The sequence below is a fragment of the Apostichopus japonicus genome, chromosome 9 (assembly GCF_037975245.1).
Source record: "Apostichopus japonicus isolate 1M-3 chromosome 9, ASM3797524v1, whole genome shotgun sequence".
Taxonomy (NCBI): Eukaryota; Metazoa; Echinodermata; class Holothuroidea; order Aspidochirotida; family Stichopodidae; genus Apostichopus; species Apostichopus japonicus.
Genome location: NC_092569.1, coordinates 25,981,905 through 26,009,632, shown reverse-complemented (window position 1 = coordinate 26,009,632; position 27,728 = coordinate 25,981,905). Strand labels below are relative to the sequence as shown.

Genomic DNA, 27,728 nt, shown 5'->3' with positions numbered 1-27,728 from the left:
GTCCAATCCATATCTTCATACGGCTAACTGGTCCTTAACAGATAAAATGACACTGGGTGGAAATGATGACGTCATCACTTCGTCGGGGCTAATGCTCTGCGGCATAATTAATGAATAGAATGATTACATTAGAAACAGGATAGCCATATTTCTCAGTTTTATTTCAAATTGTACGCTGTTCGTAATTTTTATCCATTTGTAAATAAAATTTCCTTTTTTTTTTACATATATGTATAACATAAATGGAAGCTTAACGATAAGCCAATCACGATAGTTGTAATACACCTGAAATCATTTATGTAAGAAGATAAATTATCAGATTCTCCAATCCATAATCAACAGAAATGTACTTACAAAAACAGAAATCAAGATCGAAAAAAATGGATAATTAAATTAATAAGCGAATTATAAAATACAATGACACTCTTGAGGACCTAAGTGGCCACATGCTGGTCAATTTTAATATATTATTTACGTCTCGAATAACAACTATCCTTGCAGACTAGGCTCATTCAAATATCAACACTGTTTCGAATTGCTGCCAGCTGTGTTATCATATTAAATAAGTACATACTTTAATTGTCTGCGTTGCTAGATAAGTACTATGAATTAATATTTACACCTACAAATCTTCCCAAATATTTCAAACTGACGAAAAGAAAGAAGAATGAACTGTGGGTGGGGTGGGGTGGGGGGGGGGTTGGTTGCAGAAGGGATTTTTAAGATGGAGATAGGAATGAGGAGGAAAGCTTAAGAAGCATCATGCTCTTAATAAGGCAAACTCCTCTGCCATCACCCCTGAATGTTCCACTTGGTATTTTCAGAAAGATTATGTTTTGCTGCCACAATTAATTTTCACCCCTGAATGTTCCACGTGGTATTTTCAGAAAGATTATGTTTTGCTGCCACAATTAATTTTCACATCTGTCTTATTACTTAACTGTACTTATTTCTATATGCTGGTAGAAAATATATCAAATCTTCTCCCAAACGTTTGGTTATTTAATCAAATTTCGGGTTTATATTAACGAATTTATAATTTTACAGAACGATACTTGTAAAAAGCGCAAATATGGCATAATACTACTACATTCAACAAACATTAGACTGTAAAATGGTAGGGACTCTTTTGCACAGAGGGTTCATTACCAAACGTTAACGATACAATCACCTCACAGGAGTAGCAGCAGGTAAGCAGCTATATCCACTGATGGTCAGAAGATTCGTAAATGAAACAGTCATAAAATTAGTTTATCACGGAAGGACTTGTAGCGATAGCTGCAAGACTTGTTGAGAAAGCCGCCGGACTTGTTGAGATAGCTGCAGGACTTGAAGCCATAGCTACAGGGCTTGTTGCAATAGCTGCAGGGCTTGTTTGCTATAGCTGCAGGACATGTTGAGATAGCATGGCTTGTAGCGATAGCTCCACGGCTTGTAGCGATAGCTGCATGGCTTGTAGCGATAGCTGGAGGACTTGTAGAGATAGCTACAGGACTTGTTGAGATCGCTGCAGGACTTGTAACAATAGCTGCAGGGCTTGGAACAATAGCTACACTACTGTAGCAATAGCTGCTCATATTTATAGCCACGGTGACTTTCAAATTGCACAATATCAACATTTTTGGGCCATAGCTGGAAAATTGCACATAGCTGGAATCATGTAATTGTTACACTGACTACACAGGGAGGAAAACTACAATGACCTTCTCTACCCAGAGTGATTTGATGACCTAATGTCATATTCAATACTGTACTGACTACACAGGGGAGGATTACAATGACTTTTGGTACCCAGGGTGACTTGATGACTTAATGTCATATGCTGTGACTCGAACTCTGTAGAACTTGGTTCCCATGGGGACCTTGAAGCGATTCTGAGCCTGCAAAGAACAAGAGAGAGAGGGAAGAAAGTTTATCATCAAGTATTACCAATATTTGAACAGCTTGACTGGATCATAACAATTGTGATAACATACTTGGTAATGAACACATGCACACCTAGACCCTTGAAACGATTTGTATGAATCTAGTCCTGTTATATTGCTACCCGACGGATCATGAACTGACTTAACCTGACTCTTGTTATATATATGGAATATATGATTAGTCGGGCAATTTGCAAGGTTTATGATTACGATGGATCAACATTTTAACTTTGCATTGGCTTCAATCAGGAAAACTGAACATGTAAGTGTCTTCCTGACTGGCAGTCAGCAGTATGCAGTGGGTAAGACTGCAGTTGTAACTAAAGCAACCCATCACCAGGACAATATTTTAGCATGTGACCTAAACTAAGACTGGTCATTTGCAGTCGTCATATGAGCTCATCAAGCATTCCGTGTCCAGCGTGAGTTGTCAGAGGCTGGTACTTCTTTAAACCTATGGAACACTGAGTTATGTGCACGAGTGTGCAGTGTGTGGCCGGGCATAATCCACCAGGATGAATCTTGGAGCCATAAGGATGAACACTAAAGCTATTAGGATGAACACTAAAGCTATTAGGATGAACACTAAAGCTATTAGGATGAACACTAAAGCTATTAGAATAAACACTAAAGCTATTAGGATGAACACTAAAGCTATTAGAATAAACACTTAAGCTATAAGGATGAACACTAAAGCTATTAGAATGAACACTAAAGCTATTAGAATAAACACTTAAGCTATAAGGATGAACACTAAAGCTATTAGAATGAACACTAAAGCTATTAGAATAAACACTAAAGCAACAAGGATGAAAACTCAAGTTATTAGGATGAACACTCAAGTTATTAGGATGAACACTCAAGCTACTATGATGAACACCCAAGCTAATTGGGATAGCACTGGAGCCATTAGGATTAGCCTTGGATCCAAGATGAATGAACACTAAAGCTGTTAGGATTATCAAGACAAGCACTAGAGCTGCTGGTATGAGCACACACTAAAGCTTTGTGACAATGAGTATTAGAACTGTTAGGATAAACCTTGAGCCCATTAGAATGAACACTAAAGCTGTTATGATGAAGATTACTGCTTAATTGGATGAACCTAACTCAAAGCTACTTTAGGATGAACCTGAAAGTCATTAGGATGATCCTTGATTTCACTAGGATGAACATCATTATTCCTATTAGGATGAAACTAGTTAAACTACTTTGGATGATCCTTGTTATTCACTAGGATGAACATTAATCCTATAAGGATGAAACTAGTTACTTTGGATGATCCTTGAATTCACTAGGATTAGCATTATTCCTATTAGGATGAAACTAGTTAAGCTACTTTGGATGATCCTTGAATTCACTAGGATAAACATTTATCCTATTAGGATAAAACTAGTTAAGCTACTTTGGCGGATCCTTAAATTCACTAGGATTAACATTAATCCTATTAGGATGAAACTAGCTAAGCTACTTAGGATAAATTTTGAAGTCAAAAGGAACACATGGAAGCTGTAGGGGTGAGCTTTGCATCTATAAGTATAAATAACCCTAAGAGAGTTTTAGGATCAATCATGCCTAATTGTAACTTAATCATACAGTAGATTCAGACTAATCTGTGTGGTAGGCTACCTCATACAATATAACAGACAACAAGGTCAAATTAATGCCTGCCAAGCTCAGTAATGATCAAGACAAACTTGCTCCATTGTACCCAATGAAGCTGATTGTGGTATGTTTGATGAATCGTTTCTACATGAACTTAGTACGACCCTTTCATTATCACAACAATTTTCCCCCCTGATGAACTTTGCATGAACTTGACACAAAACGTTATATAATAAAGCCTCAATGCACTATAAATAAATCCATTCTGTGCAATGCGCCGCCGCCCGGTTGTACTTTAACACACCTGAACACACACATTGTCAAACTCACCTTCTTAGCTTGGCAGTACTCCTTGTCTGCGATTCGACCTAATGCAAAATCCCTGGAAACAAAACAAGTCACAGAAATTGTTTGAAAAGTTGTGCGGAGGAGTAAAGTACTCTGGTTTGGCAACCCTGCTGACAAGGTTGATTACCTTTCTGAGAATGCCGAGTCTAGACATGCCAAAACTAACACCAAAGGTCATAAGGCTATCTTCTCGATATGTTATTGCGATTAAAAATGGAACACTCGCAGACTGGAGTCACCCTGCCAGAAGGTCAACCTGCCCGCAGTGTGACCTTTAACAAATAATAAAGGCTGCTTATGGTACACTTGAAATCTGGAGGAATCAAGTATCTTGTGCCAGGCACAATGTCTGGTTAAAAATAGACTTTGTGAGTAAATTTGGCATTTATTTTCAACAGAGCATTTAAAGGTCAAATGTATTTACTTTCAGTTTTTGCCCAAAACAACAGGTTCCATTTCTTTCTGGTCCCATCGCAAAGGGAAGATTTGATGGCCAGACAAATGAGTAGTCATGGTGAGCTACTTTTTTGACAAAGTCATAAACATGATGCCTTGACCATATAATTCACAAGATACTGATGAAGGTGGATTTATCAGCTTGAAGAGTTTAAAATTGTTTCTGTCTCTATGTGTATATATATAAGCACCACCCTCCATTGTCAAAAGTTTTGTTGCCACAGGGCACGGGGGAGGGGGTGTCCCTTCCAACGTTGTGGACCTAGACATCCAGGGAACCAATTGGACTGGCCCTTTGTATTGTATGCATGGCATGGCTACAGCCTGGAGAAACATGTTTTCATGACCAAACTGTGAAGTAATATAGAAGAGATTAGGAAGGTTTAAACAAGCCCTATGACTCCACAGACAGGGTACGATTTTGCTTTGCTACCATGGCAACCTCTGTGAAGGCTGATTTGTGCTTAGTTATTAAATTCAAGAACAGAATTTGGAAATGCAGACTGGATTGAAATTTTAATTTTACCACTGTTTATCGAATGTCTTCGCTTCAATGAACTTACAATGACACCGAAGCCAAACGGAAACTTATAATAAACTTCTATTTTCGCAAGGCCATTTCACTAATTTACTAAAAAGGGCGTCTCGTCTCAAAAAAGCACTAATTCTGACTCAATAGGGAAGAGACCTTTCTACTTCCTTTCACAATCAATTGGGCAAACACTTTACAATGTCAAATACATGATAAGTGTATCTACTATCATTTTAAAGCAGAATGGCAAAACTTAAATAAAACATATGACACTAGAAAACAAAGTACATATTTACGAATTCCAACATAGTCCATGATCCAAAGGACCCAAGAATCTGAACATCTTTCTTTCTTTCACACTAACACGCTTTATTGCAAGGATGTGCCCATGCTGGACGGCACTGGGCAGCCCCGCCCAGCACTAAAAATTACCACCCAGCACTGTCTTAAAAATCGTGAATCCCGCCCAGCACTATTTTCATCTAAAATCCTGACATTCCTAACTATATATATTCAATATAAATTGGGCTTAGCCTATGACAAAATCATACAGACTATTAATGCATCAGTTACGCATGCGAGAAACATTTCTTACGACTCTCAATCGGTCCCTTGTAAAATCTCTTTGAAACAAACTAATAACTTTTACCAGGTACGTAATATATTGCACTAAAAAAAATTAAAATATGTCAATTGTTAGCAAATCTAGTACTTGTGTTTGTGCTTAAAAAGCTACACAAGTGACAGCATTTGGCATCTGAGCACCTTCAAAAAATTTCTCAAAGGGGAGGGGGTCACCCCCTCACCCAGGAGGGCGATCAGTTTACTCGGCACTCAGGAACTCCTGGGCACATCCCTGTTATTGTAAGCACAACCTACCTCGCGCTGAAAAGAGTTCCCCCAAAATTCTTCGGACACACTCCAGAGCGTAAAAAGTTGTGCTAAACACTAGTAACATCACAGCTACTGCTTAAGAAGATACACTTCTTAATGTTACTCCTCAACCTTTTGAGATTCAAGATGAACCACTAATTTCAACAAGGAATTTTAAATGCTATACCCAATTTGGCAACTGAACCCTCCCATTCTCCCACCCTGAACCCTATGAATAACAGCGAGAGGGTTACTGACACCTTCGTGACGCCCAAAGTGGCAGCATTTTCTGTTTGCAAAACCTAGGACAGACATAAGAGCTGAATGGGTGGAAATTCGCTGCCAGATAAATTACAAAATAAAGGTGGTGGGTGTTTTTGAGCAAAAATCTTTATTTGTTCAAAATTTGACATTTTGATCCCCCCCCTCCTCCCCCTTTCTATGTACCCTATGACCGACAAAGAGATGACAAAACCATATCCCGCTTACCTCGTCTTCTTGGCATCTTCCGTCTTTAAGCCGAGAGCATGCACGGACTCTGAATGGACGAAATACAGAGTGGCTTCCAATGTGAATACTACATAGTTCTGGTGGGCCTCTTCAAACTTGATCCACACCAAATCACCGACTCCGATGCTGGGGGGTTTGAAAAAAGGAGTTTTTAGCTTGTGGCGTGTTAGCTCAGTGGTTAACGCCGGTGCCTTTCAATCATAAGGTCCCCGGTTTGAGTCACTCCCAGATTAATGTATGTCGTCCAGTTACAGAGTTCTTGACAATTAACAATTCATAATCATGGATGTTAAATATGAATGTAAGAGACTGACTTCGGTCAGCTTGCGGGCGGCTTTGATAAGCCAATGAGGCTTCTTCGCGAGTTCCTGCTTGCAGGAGGATCTAATATACATACATATACAAAAAAGGAGTTTGTCTTAAGTTGAGTGATATCAATGCACGGGTGGTCTCGTTGTGGCCAATGAAGGCAAGCCGATCAATGTGAGGATGATTATACACGGAACTATTCAAAAGTTACAGAGGATCGGTGGCGATACATAGCGCAACCTTCTCGTTGCGGCTCAGTGTAGACAGGATGCATGATATACTCGGAATAGGGTCTCGAAAGAAGAATATCTATAAATTTGTAAGTAAAATTCTGTAGAGTAGTTGATTCTCATTTGTCTTCTACCACTTGACAGAGAATGGCAGCATGTCATATGACCAACTGTTATCATGAATGACAACAATACAGTCACTGCATTACAATCAAATCACCAAAATTAGGTTGTTCCTTTGTTTCACCCAAAATATAAGAGTAAGAGTAAAGAATAACTTTACTAATCCTTAAAAGGAAACTAAAGTAAAACTAAAAAGAAAGAAAATATTGAAAAAAGCAGCAGGCTGTACAGAAATGGCAAGAAAGAAAATCTAAAGTTTAAAATTAATATTACGAATTTTAATAGCCTGAGGAACATGTTTCTTGTACAAGCAGTGAGTAACGAAGAAACTCCCAAATGATAACCGAACATTTTTTTTTTTTTTTTTTACATCTGGGATTTAAAAATGTTCTTGAAAGGGGTTGAATAGTATTTTTGAAAAGTTCAAAAAAGGAAGTTGCACATGCTTTGTAAACAGAGCTTCTGACAGGGTTCAATTAAATAAAAAATAAAAAAAGGGCCAAAATATGACAAAATGAACACTGAGGATGGACCATCAAACTTTTACTGACGAATTGTTCCGAGACGGCATCCTTTTATATTAGCATTTCGTGTTGAAATTTTGCTGCAATCTTGTAAAATCTTACGAGGATGTTTAAGACAATCAACAGCACAATGTACTGTACGAACGGACAGCAGTAGGACAATTGATGGACACAACTATGAAGAAAGACAAAACAACTCACTCTCTGAGAGAGACCTTTTCACTTTTGGATCCCATGTGAGTATTCCTCAAGTGCATTTGCTACAGGAGAGGAAAAAAGAGATGTTGCATTACAGCAGAAAAAGATATCATATTAGAGACGTCATATTAATAAATGAGATATCATATTAATGAGACATCACAACAATGGACAAATTGATGATAATTCCACCGAGTTATTACAGGAAGTTTATGCTATTACTTTTGGTTGGACCACCACAAAATAATTAATCCATACCAAAAAAGACAAGAAAGAAAATGAAAAACGATTGCCGTAAAAAAGGAAGAATAGGTTGTTTCATCTACCGATTAAGGCAGAAAGTCCAAATTTGTTCGGAAGGGAAATGAGAGCATGTCTCGTTACTTTAAATCAGTGGTTCCCAAAGTGGACGGTACCACCACCCGGGTGGTGGAATGATCCAGGGGGGCTGTGACAGAACAGAGGTGGTGGGGACAAAGGATAAAGGGAATGGTAGGGTGGCATCTGAACCAAGTAGGCATTTTTTTTTTACAATCTATATACAACAAGTCACAAATACTTAAGTAACACGCACGCTTTACAAAGAATAAAATTCACAAAGTTATTTACCAAAGCATGGCTTTACTTTATTTTGTGGTACAAAGTCTGAGTTAAACACTGGAAGGTTTGTTTGAATATTGGTGATGTGGTCTGGACAGGACACACGCCACACGGTGTGTGTTCGTATGTGTCTGGGGTGCGCTAAGGATGTGGCTCTGGGAGTCAAGGGGGCAGTAACTTGCAAAAGTTTGGGAACCACTGCTTTAAATGCAAGACTATATGTGTGGGTTTACATGTCCTTGTTTAATTTTGTTCAATTTATATTAACAGCATTGGCTCTGTAGTATCAGGTTTTAATATGCAAACCGTTGGTTTTCAGCGGTACTACCTTTTCATCCTTTTATCAACTAGCATGGCATCGCCATCTCTATCATAACCAAAAGATACTTCAAACTGAAGTTAAATCAGCATTTAATGGAAATTCTGTGCAGGTTATGGTATTACAAACCAAAATATTATTTGGTTTTTTACAAAAAATAAATAGACAGTAACTGAAAAATAGAGTCTGGGACCACAATCTCTATTCTATCTATAAAAACAAAAACAACAACAATAATGAACTTAATGATAATAATATTAATGATGATAATAATAATAATAACTTGTCTTATATAGCACAGACTCCGAAAATGGTTGTTCAATGCCCTTTACAGGTGCTGAATGAGCAAAACCTCATAGAGTTGAGAGAAAAGAAAAGTTTTAAGACAGCGCCTGAATTGAATAATAGAATCCAAAGACCTAATTCCAATCGGAAGGAAGTTCCATAAACGTGGTGCAGCATTCGGAAAGCTACGGTCACCGAAAGACCTTTTACATGACATTGGAACCTGAAGTTGAAGAAATATACTCACCAATTGCTTCTTAAGACTGATGCACTCTTGTTCCTTGGAATGGAGAAGAGCATGTAGTTTACTGGTGGCGTCTGCTGGATGGACGGATCCGTCCTCGCTGGAATCAGAAACAAACAGATTATGTATTAAGTAGTAGTAGCGTATTCAGTTTAAACTATTCAAATGTTTGGATTCTCTGAGATAGATAGATAGATAGATAGAAATATTATTGTCCATTTCAGAAAACAAAAAACGGAAAATGATTTCCCGTCGACAGTAAACATAAGACAGTAGTGAATACAAACAAAACCATACAATAACAAGCTATTAGTGAACAACTACGAGAATAAAACTAAATAAGCAGAACCAGAACAGTAACAGAAGCAGCACAGAGAGCTGCAAGTGACAGATCACACACTGTGGCCAAATCTCTTTGCACGCGAATTGAACAAGTGTATTCCCTCAGGTAAGAAAGAATTACGGAACCTGGACGTCTTAGTATGGGGCACCTGTAATCGTATCCTGAGGAAAAAGTTGTATGATATGGAACTTTACACCAAGTCAGTCTTTGAAACCGGGAAAGACAAGAGAGTTAGAACTGAAGTCAGGGCGGAGCTCGGCATACGTTGACAAATTGCAGAGAGATTACGAATTGGAATGGGGGGGAATACGATAGGTCTATGTGTGAATGATACCATGTTATACGAAACGTAGGCTGAAATGGTTTTTGTTTCCTTGTTTTTGCCTTTCAAATTTACGGCTGTAAATTCTATTTGCGTGGTCTTCCACATCAAAATTTAATCTCTTCAGCTTAACATTAATCCCGTTTTCACAGGAATAGATCAAATGACATTTAAAAGTTGAGTGGCTATCTGTCATATCAGATAACCTTACAGCAGTGAGTATAGTTTGTACTCTGAGGTAAACAACACATTAAACGCTTAGACTAAACTAGTGTAAGCTTTAAGAGGTGAACTATGTCTCTATCTCTCTTACATGAAACTCTGAATGTTAACTACAGATGCTTCACTGTAAACCCCTCTAAACATTCCAACAAACTGCTTAATCCCAGGTGTGAGGAAGGATATTAGTCCTGTTAAAGTATCAGTGCAGTTTGCTGTGTGAATTGTTCATCCTCATATGACCTCGACAGACATCTTGTCATCTGATTGAAAAAGTTCATGTGAAATAGTTCAACCTAAGATGACCTCGACAGACATCTTGTCATCGGGAGTTCATGTGAATCATTCAACCTAAGATGACCTCTACAGACACTGAGTCCTCAGATTGAAGGCGTTCATGTGAATCGTTCATCCAAAGATGACATCCACAAACATCTTGTCATCGGGAGTTCATGTGAATCATTCAACCTAAGATGACCTCTACAGACATCTTGTCATCGGGAGTTCATGTGAATCATTCAATCTAAGATGACCTCTACAGACATTGTGTCATCGGATTGAAGGCGTTCATGTGAATCATTCAACCTTAGATGACCTCTACAGACATCTTGTCATCGGGAGTTCATGTGAATCATTCAATCTAAGATGACCTCTACAGACATTGTGTCATCGGATTGAAGGCGTTCATGTGAATCGTTCATCCAAAGATGACATCCACAAACATCTTGTCATCGGGAGTTCATGTGAATCATTCAACCTAAGATGACCTCTACAGACATTGTGTCATCGGATTGAAGGCGTTCATGTGAATCGTTCATCCAAAGATGACCTCGACAGACATTGTGTCGTCGTATTGAAGTAGTTCATGATACAGATCATTTGCAATTACAACAATGCTTCCAATGCTCTGCGACTCCTTAAATTCCAACTTACATTCTATATAAACCCACATAAGACCTACCTGGAGACCATGAGCTCTGCTGGGCTCCCAGATCGGATCTCATCCAGAGATTGTTTCAAGACTTTCACCGTTTCTGCCATCTCCTTGAGTTCATACTTGGAAGCCCTCTCTACCTCACGAGACCTTTTAATGAGTTCTTGAGCCTCAGAGCTTACATCTACGTTGCTTGTCAGTAAATTCTCGAGTTTGTCTGAAATTTTTTTAATATAAAAACGAAAAATGAGCAAATGAATGTTAACATTTTAGGTGCTTTATAATCAACAGCTCATGGATGAGGAGTCAGAAGGTTGTAAAAACTGATGAAGAATAATTATATTAAATGATTTTTCTTTATTTCTTTATTCTTTTTTTGATAAATGGGTGAGACAATTATGCCACAAAGAATAGAACTTTATCCTCACAAACAGGGCGTCAAGGCCCCTGGGACAATTATTTCACTAGGCTTGCATTTCTGAAGTCTTACTAAATTAATCATACATGATCATAATGAAGAATTTTTCTTGTGTGCGAGAGTAGCTATCATTTCAAGCACACCTAGGGATGTATGCCACCTCCTCTCCACCTCACCAGACAGGCACATCACTGATTGTGACAGTTTGATTGTACCAAAGAACCAGTGTGATATGGACACATTTAAATTACTAAAGGTTCTCTGGTAAGAAAAATATCCAGAGAAGAAAAGAAGCTTCCAGTGTTTAAATGGCATTTGCCATAGTAACTGTCCGTGCACTGTGCATTTGTTTAACACTAATAATGAAAATAAGAAAATGTGACCCCCCCAAAAAAAAACTCCATCTCAAAGGCACTTTGAAGTAGTGTTATAATAAAACACTGTGTATATGTTAATAAAATTTAAGAGTACTGGATGGTAGGTACGAATATGCCCAGGACTTTGCAATTATAAACGAGTGGACTAGTTGGATTTTGGATGGAGATTATCCAGTATTTGGATCAAAGAAGTCAAGACTGTCTGGTTTTACTATGCTTACCACTTAAACTGCTCTGTTCCTCCAGCAGGGCAGCCTCTCTCTCTTTCAGCCTGTCTATCTCCGAGTCCTTCTCCGCTGTTATCCTTGATATTGCTTCGTTGAATGCTACCTGTTTCTCTGCGCTGCTCAGTTTGCTCATGTCGGTCGGTTTCATACTCTGTCTGATTCTCTCCATCTTCAGTTCGTATTCTCTCCGGGTGGTCTCCACCTGGTGTCTGGCCTGTTGCTCTAACATCTCCCTCAACTCGGTCATCTCGACGGCGTGTTGCAATCGCAGCTTCTCGATGGTCTCCAGGTCCGTAAACCGACCTTTGGTCTCTATCGACTCTTCCATGACCTCATTGCTCAGGTCGGTGGGAGTGGCTTCGTAACGCTTGCTCTCTGCTAAGTCGGTCTGCAGGCCGTCTATCCTTCCTTGGTATTCCTTCCGGATTCTCTCCGCCTCTGATTCTCCCTCAGATTGCAGTGTGACCATCTTCTCACTCCACTCCTTGACTAGAGCTTCTCTTAGTTCTTCCAAAGCACTTCCTTTCTCTGTTTCCAACTCGGCTCTGAGTTTGGCTGAAGCATCTTCCAGTTGTAGTTGTCGGCATTTCTCCAACTCCTCGAAGTCTCTCACGTGCTCGGCCTGCAGCTGTTTCCTCTCTGCTTCTCTCTTCTCCAACTCGTCTCGTTCGATTTCTCTCTTCAGCGATGCTAACGCCTCAATCTTCTCGTTCTCGATCCTTTGCAACCCTTCTGCCAACTTCTTTTCCAACTGACGTTGCATCTCCGCAATCTCTTCGTCTTTTCCTCTCAGTTTCTCCTCCATATCCTGAATCTCCATCGCGCTCTCCATCTTCAGAGCCGACGTGGTCCGATTTAACTTCTCTTCACCTTCCGTCTCGGAGTCTCTGAGCCTCGCTTCAAAATCCTCTTTCAAAGTCTCGGTCTCTTTCTCCTTTTGAGAGAGCGCATTTTCCAACCTAGATATATTCTCTTTTAAAATTCTCACTTCTGCTAAATGTTTATGACTCTCATCTTCCGCTAAAACTATTCTATCATTCAACTTGTCTCTTTCTTGTTGAGTAGTGACCAGTTCTTGTTCAATTCTTGCAATTTGCCCATTTTCTTCAGTCACGGTCGATTTCAAAGTTTCTAATTGGACTGATAATGTGTTAACTCTTCCCTGAGATTCTTCAAGTCGTGTTGCTAATTCCTGCCTCTCTTTGTCTAATCGGATCTCTGAATCTTTCTCCCATCGTTGACTCTCCCTAGCTATGACATCTGAAAACGAGACGATCAATCTCTCATAATGACTTCCCATTAGTCTCAACGATTCCGCTCGCACATTTTCAAAATCTGTTTTCACCTCTGTCAAGTTTGATCTGATGGCTTTTAATTCTGTCGTCGTATCCGCTCTATACTTTATCAGACAGTTCCTCAGCTTGTGGCCTCTGTGAACTTGCGTCTCGTAATCCCTCTGCAATTTGTCGACGTGGGCCGAACTCTGCTGGGATTTCATCTCCAACTCGGTCTTCTCGGTTTCTAGGACCGACTTGGTCAGTTCCATGTCGTCCAATTTCTTTCTCAGAGAATCGATCTTATTTTCCAACTCTCCATAGTTTTCGGTCAGGTCTTCCTCCCGGGTGGACAGGAAGGGTACGTTCCCGTCCATGGGGGTGCTGATGGCCGAATAGAAGGGCTCGTTGGCATTCATAGAGGTCAAACAAAGGTCCTCGATACTGGGCTTAAGACTGAGAAACTCCATTCCTCTTAACTGCCCCGGTCCGCTACCTACTTCTGACAAGTCGCTCTCATCGCTGAGCAGCCTACCGGGTTCTGTTAATGTATCCCCTTCTTCCAATTCGTTCTCTTTAGGTTCCTGCTAAGAAATGGTAAATAAAACAAAATCACCTTCTAGGCCCAAGGCTCACAATTAACAAGTTTTTTCTTTTTTTTTAATTGTTTCATCACCGTCTGTACCGAAGACAAAGGATAGAAATTTCTTACTGTCTTTCAAAAATGTTTCTGTGTTTCAAGAATGCGTTCTCTTAAAATTACAATGTTTTAGGCACCCAATGAATAAGTCAGCGTGAAACTGTAAGTTCATTTAGTATATTAAGGTAAGTTTCTGATTATCAAAATACTCTCCTCAGATTTAGGTCTATAACAGGATATTGGTGATGTTTTTTGTAACCTTAAAGAATATTACCAACCATTATCGTGAAATGATCCTACTCCTTGCACTCCCCCTCCACACAGGCCCCACCCACTCCCCCTTCCCCCCAAAAATGAAAACTATGATATGACCTTGGACACTGTTTACCATAATTTACTTGCACATAAATTATTGCATTCGTGTCAATTAAACTAACAATTGTGACATTTCTACTGAAATATTACTTGCTCTCTTGTAATAACCCTTGGAGGAATTCCTACACACCCGGGTTTTCTTGATATTTATTGGAATATCAAACAAAACAAAGCTTCAAAATATTTTACTTTCAGATAAAAAATGAAAAGGAGCTTGCAGCCATTTCTTTTATCCAAATACTAGAAAGAACGGAAAGATAAATACGCATCTCACATCATCATCCTGAGCTTCTTTGAGATGAGAAGTTTCCTTCCCATGATCATCCTCTTGGTTATCACCGGCAGTGTAAATATCCAATTCATCATCGTCGTCATAGTCACCTCCAACGTTTTTGTCATCCTCCTCCTCCTCTATCTTGGCGACCGCATCCTCCTGAGAAATGGGAAGATTGCTTATATCTTGGTGAGGTAGTGTGGTTTGCGTTTCACTCTCCTGCGATGACAAGGAGGCAGCCTGCTTTCCGATGCCTGAGGTGTAGTATATACTGTGTTGCACCCTGCGAGTGTGTCAAGGGAAATCATATTTTACAGAAGGATAAGAAATGTTTCAAAAGCTTAACTGTACAAAGCACTGACATTCCCATCAAGAGGAAATGGGTGTTTATGCATAATGGATTCTTCGGGTATGCATAATCATAATAATTCTATGCATATTCATGTAATTTTGCACAAATACCAGTTTTCTTGGTTGAAGAAAAAAACAATAAAAATGGTAATCTATAAAGGGCAATCATACCAGTTGGCAACTGCAAAGATAATATTACGTAAACTTCATTGATGACAACCACCTATGGTGGCACACTTGGCCATTCACCTCCTTTTGAGGCTGATAGGGTACCCTTTGGTTCTATGTAAAATGCTCCCACTCCCCCTATCCATCGATTCTCTCTCCTACCGACCTTCACTCAAAAATAAATTAGAACCACTAGACTGGTGAGAATCGTTACATCCTCAATCTATTTGTTAAAATTGGGACTCAGGAATACGGACTGATTCATACCTTAGTAAGCCGGTAAGTTCCGGGACCCGTTCGGCAAGGCTTATAATATCTTCACTACACACTGGTGGCAGAGGGTGGTTGTAAGGATTAACTTCATTAATCTAAGACAAATTAAAAAAATAATTAAAAAAAAAAAAGAGAAGAAGAGAGAAATGGAAAAGGTAGATTTGATAAATCAATCACACATCTCGCTTTATCTGTTCATTTCCGGCAATATGTCACCAAAAAAGCATCCTCTCAATTGATTGAAAGCAGCTCAGGTTCTTTGCAAGGACAGAGCTGGATCGATGGAGTTAGTAGCAAATCAGAGTTAGACAGGAGACAAACATTGTACAATATTGAAGGCAAAGCAGCAGACTACACTGTGAGTCAGTATTCTAGCATAGCCAGGTGGCATACTCATTCTATCCCGCCCCTATAAAGTTATACTTATACTCGGGGTTCAATGGTAGCATCACGACGGTATGTGAACAAGCAATAAGGACACAAACAGAACGTCGATTTAATCAGGGCGTTATCGGTGCTTCGTCTGGGAGGATATCTACTGAATACAACTGATGAAACTTTACAACTTATTATACACTCTTTGACAATGGTTAAAAATATCAGCTAAGTGATTGTAAAGGTGAACTTGGAGATAAAGGGAAGGAGAAGATGTCAGTAAAATAGTCTCTGTTATAGTAGTATTTAGAAATAATGCAAAATATATGTACTCAGACTTAGAGCATTGTACTCATGCTTGTACCAAGGGAGTTCTACTTGTACTAATGCACGTACAAAGGTAAATTCTACTTGTACTCATACTCATACCAATCAAAATTCTACTTGTACTCATAGTCGTGTCAAGGTAAATTTTACTTCTACTCATACAATGTAAATTCTACCTGTACTCATACCCATGCTGTTGTACTTGTACTCATACCAAGGAGAATTCTACTTGTACTCATACCCATGCTGTTGTACTTGTACTCATACCAAGGAGAATTCTACCTGTACTCATACCCATGCTGTTGTACTTGTACTCATACCAAGGAGAATTCTACCTGTACTCATACCCATGCTGTTGTACTTGTACTCATACCAAGGAGAATTCTACTTGTACTCATACCCATGCTGTTGTAGTTGTACTCACACCAAGGAGAATTCTACTTGTACTCATACCCATGCTGTTGTATTGGTACTCATACCAAGGAGAATTCTACTTGTACTCATACCCATGCTGTTGTATTGGTACTCATACCAAGGAGAATTCTACTTGTACTCATACCCATGCTGTTGTATTGGTACTCATACCAAGGAGAATTCTACTTGTACTCATACCCATGCTGTTGTATTGGTACTCATACCAAGGAGAATTCTACTTGTACTCATACCCATGCTGTTGTATTGGTACTCATACCAAGGAGAATTCTACTTGTACTCATACCCATGCTGTTGTACTGGTACTCATACCAAGGAGAATTCTACTTGTACTCATACCCATGCTGTTCTACTTGAATACCAAGGAGAATTCTACTTGTACTCATACCCATGCTGTTGTATTGGTACTCATACCAAGGAGAATTCTACTTGTACTCATACCCATGCTGTTGTATTGGTACTCATACCAAGGAGAATTCTACTTGTACTCATACCCATGCTGTTGTACTTGTACTCACACCAAGGAGAATTCTACTTGTACTCATACCCATGCTGTTGTACTTGTACTCACACCAAGGGGAATTCTACTTGTACTCATACCCATGCTGTTGTACTCATACCAAGGAGAATTCTACTCTATTGTACTCTATTTTTGCTGTTGTACTCTGTATTTCACAGGATACAATCCTCTACTTTCTAAAAGCTTCTATGCCTTTTTTGACACTCTCTCATAATTTTCTTTGTAAACTTTGATTTATTGCTCGTATAAAATAACGTCAACCTTTTTTCTCCAAGCTCAAGGATGGATAGCTGATATTTGGGCTATCTAGAGGGTCAGGTGTGTTTGTACATATTTTACTTTGGGTATCGAGAGGGTGAGGAATGGCAGCGGGGAGTGGGAGCAGGAGAGTGGGGGGTGGGGGATGGGGATGGGGAGGAGTAGTTAGAATGTAGCTAGATGGATACCAACCATAAAGACAGGAGGTAGCGATTCCATTCCTGGGAAGAGGGAGCTCAGGAAATGATGTTGAAGCTGCTTGGCGATTTCTGTCCTACGATGAATTTCTGCTGAATGTACTGTTTTGCTCTCTCTGCTGATGAGACCAGCCCACTGAAAAGAAAGAGATTATAAAACAGAGAGATTAGTTGGTTTTGCTCTCTCTGCTGATGAGACCAGCCCACTGATAGGAAAGAGATTATAAAACAGAGAGATTAGTTGATTTTGCTCTCTCTGCTGATGAGACCAGTTGATTTAACAGCATGACACTACGAACAGTATCGAACCACTCAGTTAAACCTAAAACCATCCATAACCACTAGCCCAGAAGAAAAGGATAGATGGGTATGTAAAACTGAAACATTGGTTGATTCTAAACATACATGACACATTGAAACGATATAGTATGTAATAGCACCTGCATCAAACAATCTGGTAAAACCCGCAAAACCAATCCATTACTTAAACCAATCTATCTAAGATGTCTCACAAAGGCTCATATGAAACTCACGCCATTTCGTTTCGTTTCGTTTATTCCAGTATAAATTGCATAAAATACAGTTCATAAATAGGAAAATGGTGAGTATAATAAATAAAATGTTAAATAAAATGTATAAAAGTTAGGAATCAGTAACCCAATTAGGGAATAAAATTTGTGGAAACTATACAAATTACATCAAATCAAGTCATTTAAAGTGTCATGTTGAATAAAAATAGATGCTCTGTATACAAACAAGTTTCTGAAAACTTGCACTCTATATTTTGGTGTCAATGCACGATTCCTGAGATTATAGCTAGTGTGTCGACACAGTGATTTCAGTTCTGCATGAAGCAGGTGATTTTCTTCTCTTTCAATATTCCTACTTAGTCTGATAAATTCATTTCTCGTACCGTAAGGCAACTGGAACAACCAAAAATGGATTTAGGCTCTCTACATAATGAAGCTTGATGGAAACCCGAATTTATAGTATATGTATTAAAGAAAGTGAAGTTTGTTGCAGGGACATGGAGTAGACATTGTTAAAATCACTCTGGCTATTTGTATGCGGGTATTGCCATTTCAGAAGTTTTCATGCTTCTCCGAACCCTTTGTAGTCTAAGGCGTCTTGCCAAATTTACTTTAAACTGGTTCCCGTAACTGCCCATGATTGCATGGGACAAACAATTGTACACATCTGAATGCAGTTGGACTAGTGAGCTGGCCATGTTAACCAAAACCCCTTGTCATTTGTAAATAGCACATCACGCCATCCTATCGACGCCTAATAATAAAACTCGAGATGACCTCGACTTTTGAAGTGACCTTTGGTTCCAATGATATCAGAGACTAAATAATTGCTTCTTTTCTTATCACAGCAAACAACGTAAAAGTAAAAACTACTGGGATATTTTTTAGAAATGATGTGGTTCCTGACAACGAACCTCTATATACTGTTTATCGTAAGTTCTCCTACGGATGATTTCAACCAATGAGTTGGCGTATAAGTCGGGAGCAGTCACCACCTGTCTGACTATTTCAAGACGCTTCCGTAACCGCTTGAGATTCTCGTGATAGATGACCATTTTACCGTGAGTCGCACTTATCTGTTGTTCTATGTACATGACCCACCTGCAAGAGAGGAAACGTATTCTTGTAACATCTGTTACGTGATTTTTTTTTGGGGGGGGGGCAGTCTAACACTCTGAGAATCTTGTCGATGGCACATACCCACATTTGTAATTTACACACTACATACTGAACTGAAGAGAATGGAGATGGATATAGACATTTGTGAAGAAGACACTTCCTGTCAAGCCTTATACTTGCACAATAATGAAAGAGAAGAATCATATACAACATCATCATTAATTGTTATTTGTTTTTGTTTTTGGAAACCTCTAACATCCAAGAATCTTCTTGTCAACGGCACATACCCACATTTGTAATTTACGCACTGAACTGAAAAATATGAACATGGGAATTTGGGAAGAGACCATTCCTGTCAAACCTTATAGTTAAAATACTTGTCACTTCCTGTCAAACCTTATAGTTAAAACACTTGTCATTTAGCCTCTGAAGAAGATCCTGCTAGGATCGAAACGTCAGGCCAACTTACTTTTATACAAACCTTATAGTTGAACAATAATGAAAGAGGAGAGTCACATATTATTTTTTTAATATTTTTATGAGACCTCTAAAAACTTAAAACCTTCTAATCTACAACACGTACACACATTTCTGATTTCTGCACTATTATCTGAACTGAAAAGATCTGAACACAGACACAGACAACATGACAAGACACTCAACAGTCATGCTAAAATTAGAGAAAAAAAGTTTCAAATGTGTAAATAAGTACATCCACAGCAGAAAACCGAATAGAAATCGAATAAAAAAATGTTTTAAAAGAAGATAAGAAGAAAGGAAGCAATATTTGGCCAAATATTGGATTTGAACCAGTGAGCTCAGAATTAAAATGCCCTGTGCTCTACCAATTAGGGGGATCCAGTCCTCGGTTGTTGGTGATCCCTATATAACTATTTTGCTAAAGGATGCCAAGGATGAGGTGAGAGGGATGGGAGGGGTAAATAATCAAGCAGTCAGCTTAACAAGCCTCTTCTTTTAGAGAACAGACAGGAAAATGTTGATTAGTAATATATCTTAAGCCATTAAAGCATACATTTAACACAGCAAATATCTAGCAGTTGTCTTTCTAAAAGTTTCAGAGTTAACAAGTCCCTATCAATACTGGTCAACGAAATCATCAGACCTTGCCCCTTTACCTTAATCTGACGTGGAGGTTCTTGCAGAGTTCGTCTTTGGCTACTCGACACATCCTGCAGATTTCCTGGAGTTGTAGATGCTTCTGTAACATGACGTCTAACTGTTGCTGATGGCTGGCACAGAGGTCGGGAAGAACGGAGGAATCATTGATGTTGGTCACTCTGGTTTGGTTTTGGACCAATCCCTGGTAGAAGGAGGAGGGAGGACAAGGAGGAGCAGGAAACGAAAAGAAGAGAATTAAACGAGAAGACATGCTGTGGAATTTGACAAAAATTCCAATTTAGTTTTCTTCTTGAGGTGATTGATGATGGGGTGTTCACCTTCAAAACTGAGTTCTTTGGAGAATTATGGTCGATGGCAAACGACGGATAGATACATAAATTAGACTACAAACCACTTGCTTGTATTTCCAAATGTAGATGGAATGGGGTAGGTGATACACCCAGAGTTTGGGGTGGGGGGGGGTGTTAGGGGTGTAGGATTACAGGAAGGTGAGACAAAGATGCAACAGTCGAGGAAGTCAACAAGGCTTAACATGAAAGAACAAGTAAAAACAAAGAAAGAAAGATACGCATATTTGGGGTGTAAAGTTTGGAAAAGCTATCCTACATGAAGGTAGCTTGAAGTTTGGACACAGGACTCAAAAGCTATCCTACATGAAGGTAGCTTAAATTTTGGACACAGGACTCAAAAGCTATCCTACATGAAGGTAGCTTAAAGTTTGGACACAGGACTCAAAAGCTATCCTACATGAAGGTAGCTTAAAGTTTGGATACATGACTCAAAAGCTATCCTACATGAAGGTAGCTTTAAGTTTTGACACAGGACTCAAAAGCTATGCTATATGAAGGTAGCTTAAAGTTTGGATACATGACTCAAAAGCTATGCTATATGAAGGTAGCTTAAAGTTTGGATACATGACTCAAAAGCTATGCTACATAAAGGTAGCATATAAAGTTAAAGCATCATACCTAGGTATAATTTACCTGATACAAGTAGCAGGTCTCTCATCAAAGTCAAGAAAAGTACTTTATGCACAACATACCTGAGCCATTTCTGATTGATTGACAAGTATTCCCTTGGCAGTTGCGACTAGCTGTCCCAAACCAAACAGTCTCTCCCCCAATCCTTTGATTTCCTTCATGCTGGCTCTCTCTGCTTCCTCTGTGAAAACAAATGTTGAAAAGAAAAAAAACTTATTATCATGTATTTGTGTAACTGAACATGGAATGTCTAATACTATACTGCAAGAGTTAAAACATGAACCAATAATTGAAAGATATTCCCACACAAGTAACATACTGACTGGTGCTATTCTTTTAACCATCCACAAATTACAATCCATATTGTCCAAAGCCAATTCTCTATTGATGTGACAACCCACCTAACATCAGCTTACAAGACTTAAACTTGTATAACTTGGATGAGACAACCTTTCCACAACAATGAACTAGTAGTTTTAGGTTCTACTTGTCAATGACTCACCCAAACATTTTGCACATTCCTTGTCAAGTCCTTCCAGAATATGTTCAGAAAATTGATCAACAGCCTTTTGGCACTGATGACCCATTTGCATCAAGGTACTCTTCTGATCCTTTTAAAGAGAAGAGAAAATGGAAGAAAAAGGAGAGAGATTTTACACTTTTGATCTAAAACAAGACCTGTCTGACTCTTATAAGCCAATCCGATGTCAGATTACAATATACCAGAAGTCCTTGGAGTATTATGTTATGATACGACTTCCAACAATTAAACTATGCAATTTCCTAGACACACCCGGACAAACGTACATTTTGTATGCCCCAAGGATGTCTTGAGGAGCATCGAGATAGTTAGATCTAAGTCGTACACCCATAAACACCTTTCGTTTCTTTCTTAATTTTCTTTCTTAATCTAAAAACGGTGATTATTAATATATTTTACACCATTAAAGCCTACATTTAATATAGGAAATATCTAGCAGTTGTCTTTCTAAAAGTTTACAAGTCCCTGTAAATTAGAAATAAAGAGAAGGTTCTTCTTTGCATAGTCCAGAAGTTACAACACTGACCGACTCCATTGAAGCTTCCAATTCTTATCGCCTTTTATTTATGGCTTTTGCATAAACACCCTAAGTCGAGGACCCCTATACATGACAGTTTCTGTTATCACTGCTTGTTTGCAGATAAATAGAGGATTAATGTTCATGAACATACCTGATTACTAATCCATGAACATACCTGATTACTAATCCACTCTAAGAGATTAATCTCCCGGTCTGTTACCGTCACTAATTTTGGTAACAGAGGTATCTTCTCCAGCAAGGTGAGGGTGTCCGTAAATTGCGAAAGACGAAGTTGTAAGTCGGGCCTCTCCTTGATAAATTCAGTCATGTTCTGTCTGAACTGCTCTGAACGCTGTCTGAATGCACTGGAAGTAGAATTTGAAAAAAACAAAATTAAACGTTTGGCTGTATCTTGTTGGGCTACTTTGTAAATAATACAGTATTTTTTAAATTCAAAATCATATGATACGGTTGCTGCCAAGAAAAAGTGAATAAACAGCTCATGTTGGGCTGTATCTTGTTGGGCTACTTTGTAAATAATACAGTACTTTGTAAATAAAAAGAATGTATTGTACGGTTACTGCCAAGAAATATTAAATGAACAGTTAAATGTTTGGCTGTATCTTGCTGGGCTACTTTGTAAATAAAAGAATAGTATTGTATGGTTAATGCCGAGAAAAAGTAAATAAATAGTTGAATAAATAGTGCATCCAGGAACACACTGACAGGAGGAAATCATTTATTTTGGTTTTTCTCAATCACTACGATTTCTATTTATTTAGTCAAGTGATAAACTTGGTATCCTTGGGTTAAGTGATTTATTCTGCAAATGAGCCATATTTTTGGGGCATAAAGTGTGAACCATAATAGTACCAGTTTTAAGCAGTACCATGAATTTTAGCTTTCTTGAATATGTTTGAAAGTTTGTGCAATTCCTGAACCTTTAGCATAGACATCTGTACAATGTGCTTTTGAGGTATGCAACTCACAGAAGGTTCGATATATATCTAAAAGCAAAGTGAATCTGTGACATCACAGCCATGTTCCTATTTCCCTCTTCCCTCCCCCCCCCCCCCCACTGCTTTCTGGGTCGTACAGAATAAAACTGTCCTACTGTCGTCTCTGACCAGAACCTCTAGTAGAGAAATAGCTATAGTGACCAAAACTATACTAAATGACAGTGAGCTCAGTTGGTTGAGCACAGAACACTGGTTGAAATCTAGGTCTTTCTAAGCTCTTTTCCAATTTCTATCGTTAAGGTATGGTTAAGTATAATTTCAGACTAAAGTATATGAAAGAACAACACAATCCATCCTTAATTTACGTGGTTTGAAATGATACTTCTTCACAGACTCTTGTGTATATATATATTTTTCCTTCAAACATAACACACTTACGTTGACAAATCATTCACAAGATCAACCAGTAAGCATCATATTTCTATTTCTAGCGGAGTGAAAGATCTTGACAAATTAGGCTAATTGATAGCAAAAGAAAAATACTAAACAAAGAAAAATCAATAACTAGAGCAAAGACAAGCAAATTAGCTATAGGACTTGAAAAAGAGTCATAACTTCTAGAATGTTTGCTTCCAGCCCTTCCCTATTTGTCCCTCTCCCATGACCTCCCCCATTCCTGTCCCTTACCCCACACCACCCCCACATGCACAACCAAAAAGAAAACAAAAGAATATTTAAACACATTACCTAGTAATATCTTCTAAGTTTGCAATAACTGCCATCCAGCCCTGTTGCTGTAAATGTTGGTCGTGTACCAGCTGCTCGCAGACCTTGAGTTTGTCTTTGGCAATGTCGTGAAATTGCTACCAGAGAAGAGGAGAGAGAAATCAATGAAACAAAGATGATCATTTTTATGTATCATATTTCATGTCTAAACTTTCAGTATTAATATCATATCATCTCCAAAAGTGTGACATAGCTCATTTCCATTTTTCCTCCCCAGAAGATTATAATAGCTGTAAAAAATTCTAAAGGAAGTTTATTTTAGTTTTATTCCAAATAAACTGTTGATGATGATGTTGATTTTCCACAAGAGAGTCACATCAAACATCCAAATGTTGTTTGTTTGGACGTTCACTGGTAAAGTGTAAACAAAACCTGTTGTTTTTAATGGAAGTGGTTTCCTATATAGCAAAATTTCTGTCACCATCCAATGATAAGTCAGAAAAGAAAAAAAAACTTATTTTGTTAGTTTTATTTCATTCATACCAGATATTGAAATAATCTTGAAAAATCTAAACTTCTTCCAAATAACCATCACTAATTATCATAGAACCAAACACACTTTCACAGAAGAGGTACCTAAGCCTAGCTTGCTTTGCATACAAGAATCTTGCTGATGTCATTATTGACAATACAGTAACTGCTGAAGTAACAGAGATAAAGGAAGTTATCTTTTGTGAATCTGATGAGAAGTGGAATTTGATCATGAAAGCTAAAAACAAATAAAAATAAAATAAAGATAAAATAAATACAAAAAATAATAAATAAATAAATAAAAATAAAAAAATAAAAAAATAGAAAATGAAAATGATTTTAGTGAATCTAGTGGAATATCATATATTAAGTGGAATATATTGATACAAGGGCAACAAGCTATGTTCAACTGGTAAAATTAACAAAGCAGAGCCTCACCAAAGCCAACTGTGTCCTTGATACAACTGCATTCATGCTCGCTGGCATGTTTTTCAGTCCCTCCACTTGAAGCTTCAGCTTATCCGTCTCTTCCACCCCCTTGGAGGACGGAGGATTGGCTGCTTCGATTGCTTCTTTGCTGAACAAGAAGATTGGATTGGTATCCTGTGGAAAGAATGAAACAAGAACCATCGTAACCCTAATACCCAGAAAACTATTAGTACTTGTTTGAATATTTAAGGGGAAATTGCTGCCTCCACTCTACTCTGACTCATCTACAATACCTAGCAAATACTTTTGTTTTGTTTTGAACGTCAGTACCCTTGATCAGACACTTCGCGGCTCTTCCGTAACGCTCACTTATCCCAACTTTTCTTTTGCTACTTCTTTAGTCTTTCACAAATTGTTGATAATTTCTAGGTGACTGACTTTCATCTTCAAATTATATACAATTTTAACAATCTCCTCTTTATGATTTGAAAACACCATGTTTGAGTGATTTGGCAACCTCTTGGATTGTATGTTATCCCTTTCACGGTAAATTACCCGGGGGTCTACAACCTCTGATGACCTTATCAAATCTTCAGACAGGTACGAGAGTCGTGCAATTATACGGTATCCCGCCTCTTTGTGTCCCAGCACAAAGAGACAGCTGGTGTCATATCCTCAGAGAAGGACTTAGGACACCAAAACAGTAAAGCGCCTACCACTTGGACATGAGGAATTGAAGTTTAATTTGGATTAAATAAGATTACCAGTCTTACGGTAGCTCATTTGGAATGCCTATCCATGCAATGGTCTTATATAAACAGCCAATAATATCAAGCCTTCGCTCCTTGATGAATAGTCAGTGAACTACAAGGCAGACATGTAATTATTCCATCCATCCTATGTTTGGGACGAATGCTTCAATCTCTGATCTGAGTAAAAGAATATACACCAGAATGTGAACACTTGCAACCTCAAATCCACCCTTTTAAATGTGGGATGGATACTCTAAAATGCTACACCACACCCTTCACCAGCAGTTGTACGATGTATATAGTATATATATAGGTACAATGAGTACAAACCGTTCCAGCACAATAACTGCCAACTCTCATCTTTGGATCAAGGCTCTGGCCACCGCTAATCATCAGCACCTGTTTATCTCTGTGCACCTGGTAGTCCTTCTCCAAAGAGACGGAGAGATTTTGGACACTGCAGAGAGGGACAGAGAAGAGCAAGATAAAATAGTGATGTGTTCAGTCCCCTATCCAGTCATCCAGTCAATGAATCAAACAACAGCAACAAAGCAAAAACAGACTGAAGACATCAAGCGAAATAGTCCGAGGAACAGAGGTGATGGTGAGGTTCTTCAGCTTGTACAACATAATTAATGACAAAAATTTTGAGGACAAACTGTACATACAGCAGGAGCACACACTTTTAGTACGGGTTTGGTATACTACTGTGGCTTGCAATGAACAGCTTGGATACATGTAAAAACTTCACCAAATAGTTTTAATTGTTTTTCTTGTTACCACATACCTTTCCATGGTGAGGGACATGTCCAGAGTCAACATGGACCCTGTATTAACCAGGAAGACATACAACATCCTGCTACTTCTTCTTCTTCTTCTCACTCAATTAACAGAATCTTGCTCTCCGAATCCTTACATTATCTGAGTTCCAAAACAGAAAGGGAGGACAAAGTCATTGAGTCCGATACCTGTTGAGGGTAAATGTAGGCCTATGTTACAAAGGATGACTGAGTGACAGTCTACCATACTGCTTTCACTCAGTTAGAACAGGAGATTCTGGTGGAAAACCAGGTCCAAACTTGATTTATTTCGAAAGATGGTATACAGTTACTTCACGACACCAAGGCATTTAATGTTCCTTCAAAGAATGATGATCTCTGTGATTGTTTGCTCTGTGGTTTAACTTTTGTTTTATCCTACAACTAAACAATTAAACTAATTATCATAATAATATAGCATATAATATTGTTAGAAAAAGTGGTTACAACTCAACAAGAAAACTACAGTGTCTATTAGTATTACTAGAGCAGCTACTGTACATAAGCACATTTAATACAATGCGTAGGGTTAGGGGACATGCAAAGAAACCGTACACCATATATATATTCCTACATAGGCTACACATTTATGCATATCATACAAATATACTGTACATATAACGTAGTCGAACATGCATATATACAGGATACTGAACTAATAAAAGCCGCTTTGGCCTAAGATAAATCTATTCCAACTTCGGCAAGGCGTAACTAATCAAGGTTCGACCTTAAAATAGGACTAAATTGTAGTTGTACAGTAGGATACCGTAGCATAGGCTTGTTATGGTAGGTAGGCGCATAGGCTTAAGATAAATATTCTAACTTCGGCAAGGCATAACTAACCTAGGTTTGATCTTACATTAGGCCTAAATTGTAGCTATACAGTACTCAGTAGGATACCGTAGCATAGGCTTATGGTAGGTAGGCGCATAGCATAACTAACTTACTACTACTACTAGCCTAGTATTATTAGCAATAGTGCTATTAATAATACTAACGGTCTAGTTTTACGAAGTACACTGCTTTTACAGGCGATCACAGCTGCTTAGATAGGGATACCTGGCGTTCGTTACTTTACTTCTTTTAACACGAACTGAGCCCTATCTGGACAAATAACAAAATTATTTGACAATTTACTCACTCACCCCGACGTTCACACTAAGAATTTGTGGTATCATATCAGCCCAGTCATTTAATGTTTCGACATAAGTTGACGGTAATAAACATGACTAGGCTATGACCGGTGTGAAGTTAGTTACTTATTCAGCGTTCTTCGTTCGACATTCGCGAATGAGTAA

The 27,728-nt window shown here is 38.5% G+C and overlaps 1 protein-coding gene across 5 annotated transcripts; it reads right to left on the bottom strand.

Annotated features, from left to right (window-relative positions):
* Positions 1 to 142: 142 nt before the first annotated feature.
* Positions 143 to 27,728, bottom strand: LOC139973345 (RB1-inducible coiled-coil protein 1-like). Of its 5 annotated transcripts, none has more exons than XM_071979963.1 (20): positions 27,576 to 27,728; positions 26,400 to 26,533; positions 25,943 to 26,069; positions 24,870 to 25,034; positions 23,922 to 24,037; positions 22,391 to 22,580; positions 21,657 to 21,765; positions 21,217 to 21,335; positions 20,171 to 20,355; positions 18,830 to 19,016; positions 17,381 to 17,521; positions 15,271 to 15,371; positions 14,485 to 14,767; positions 11,916 to 13,782; positions 10,927 to 11,116; positions 9,085 to 9,181; positions 7,637 to 7,695; positions 6,229 to 6,375; positions 3,861 to 3,912; positions 143 to 1,880 (listed from the first exon to the last, which is right to left on the bottom strand). In XM_071979963.1, exons 2-20 carry the CDS (start codon positions 26,465 to 26,467, stop codon positions 1,773 to 1,775), a joined length of 4,311 nt encoding a protein of 1,436 aa, XP_071836064.1. In that variant the 5' UTR covers positions 26,468 to 26,533; positions 27,576 to 27,728; the 3' UTR covers positions 143 to 1,772. The 5 variants fall into 5 exon arrangements, with proteins under 5 accessions (XP_071836064.1, XP_071836062.1, XP_071836066.1 ...); XM_071979961.1 differs by having other exon boundaries at positions 26,400 to 26,580; positions 27,576 to 27,726; XM_071979965.1 differs by having other exon boundaries at positions 11,916 to 13,779; positions 26,400 to 26,580; positions 27,576 to 27,726.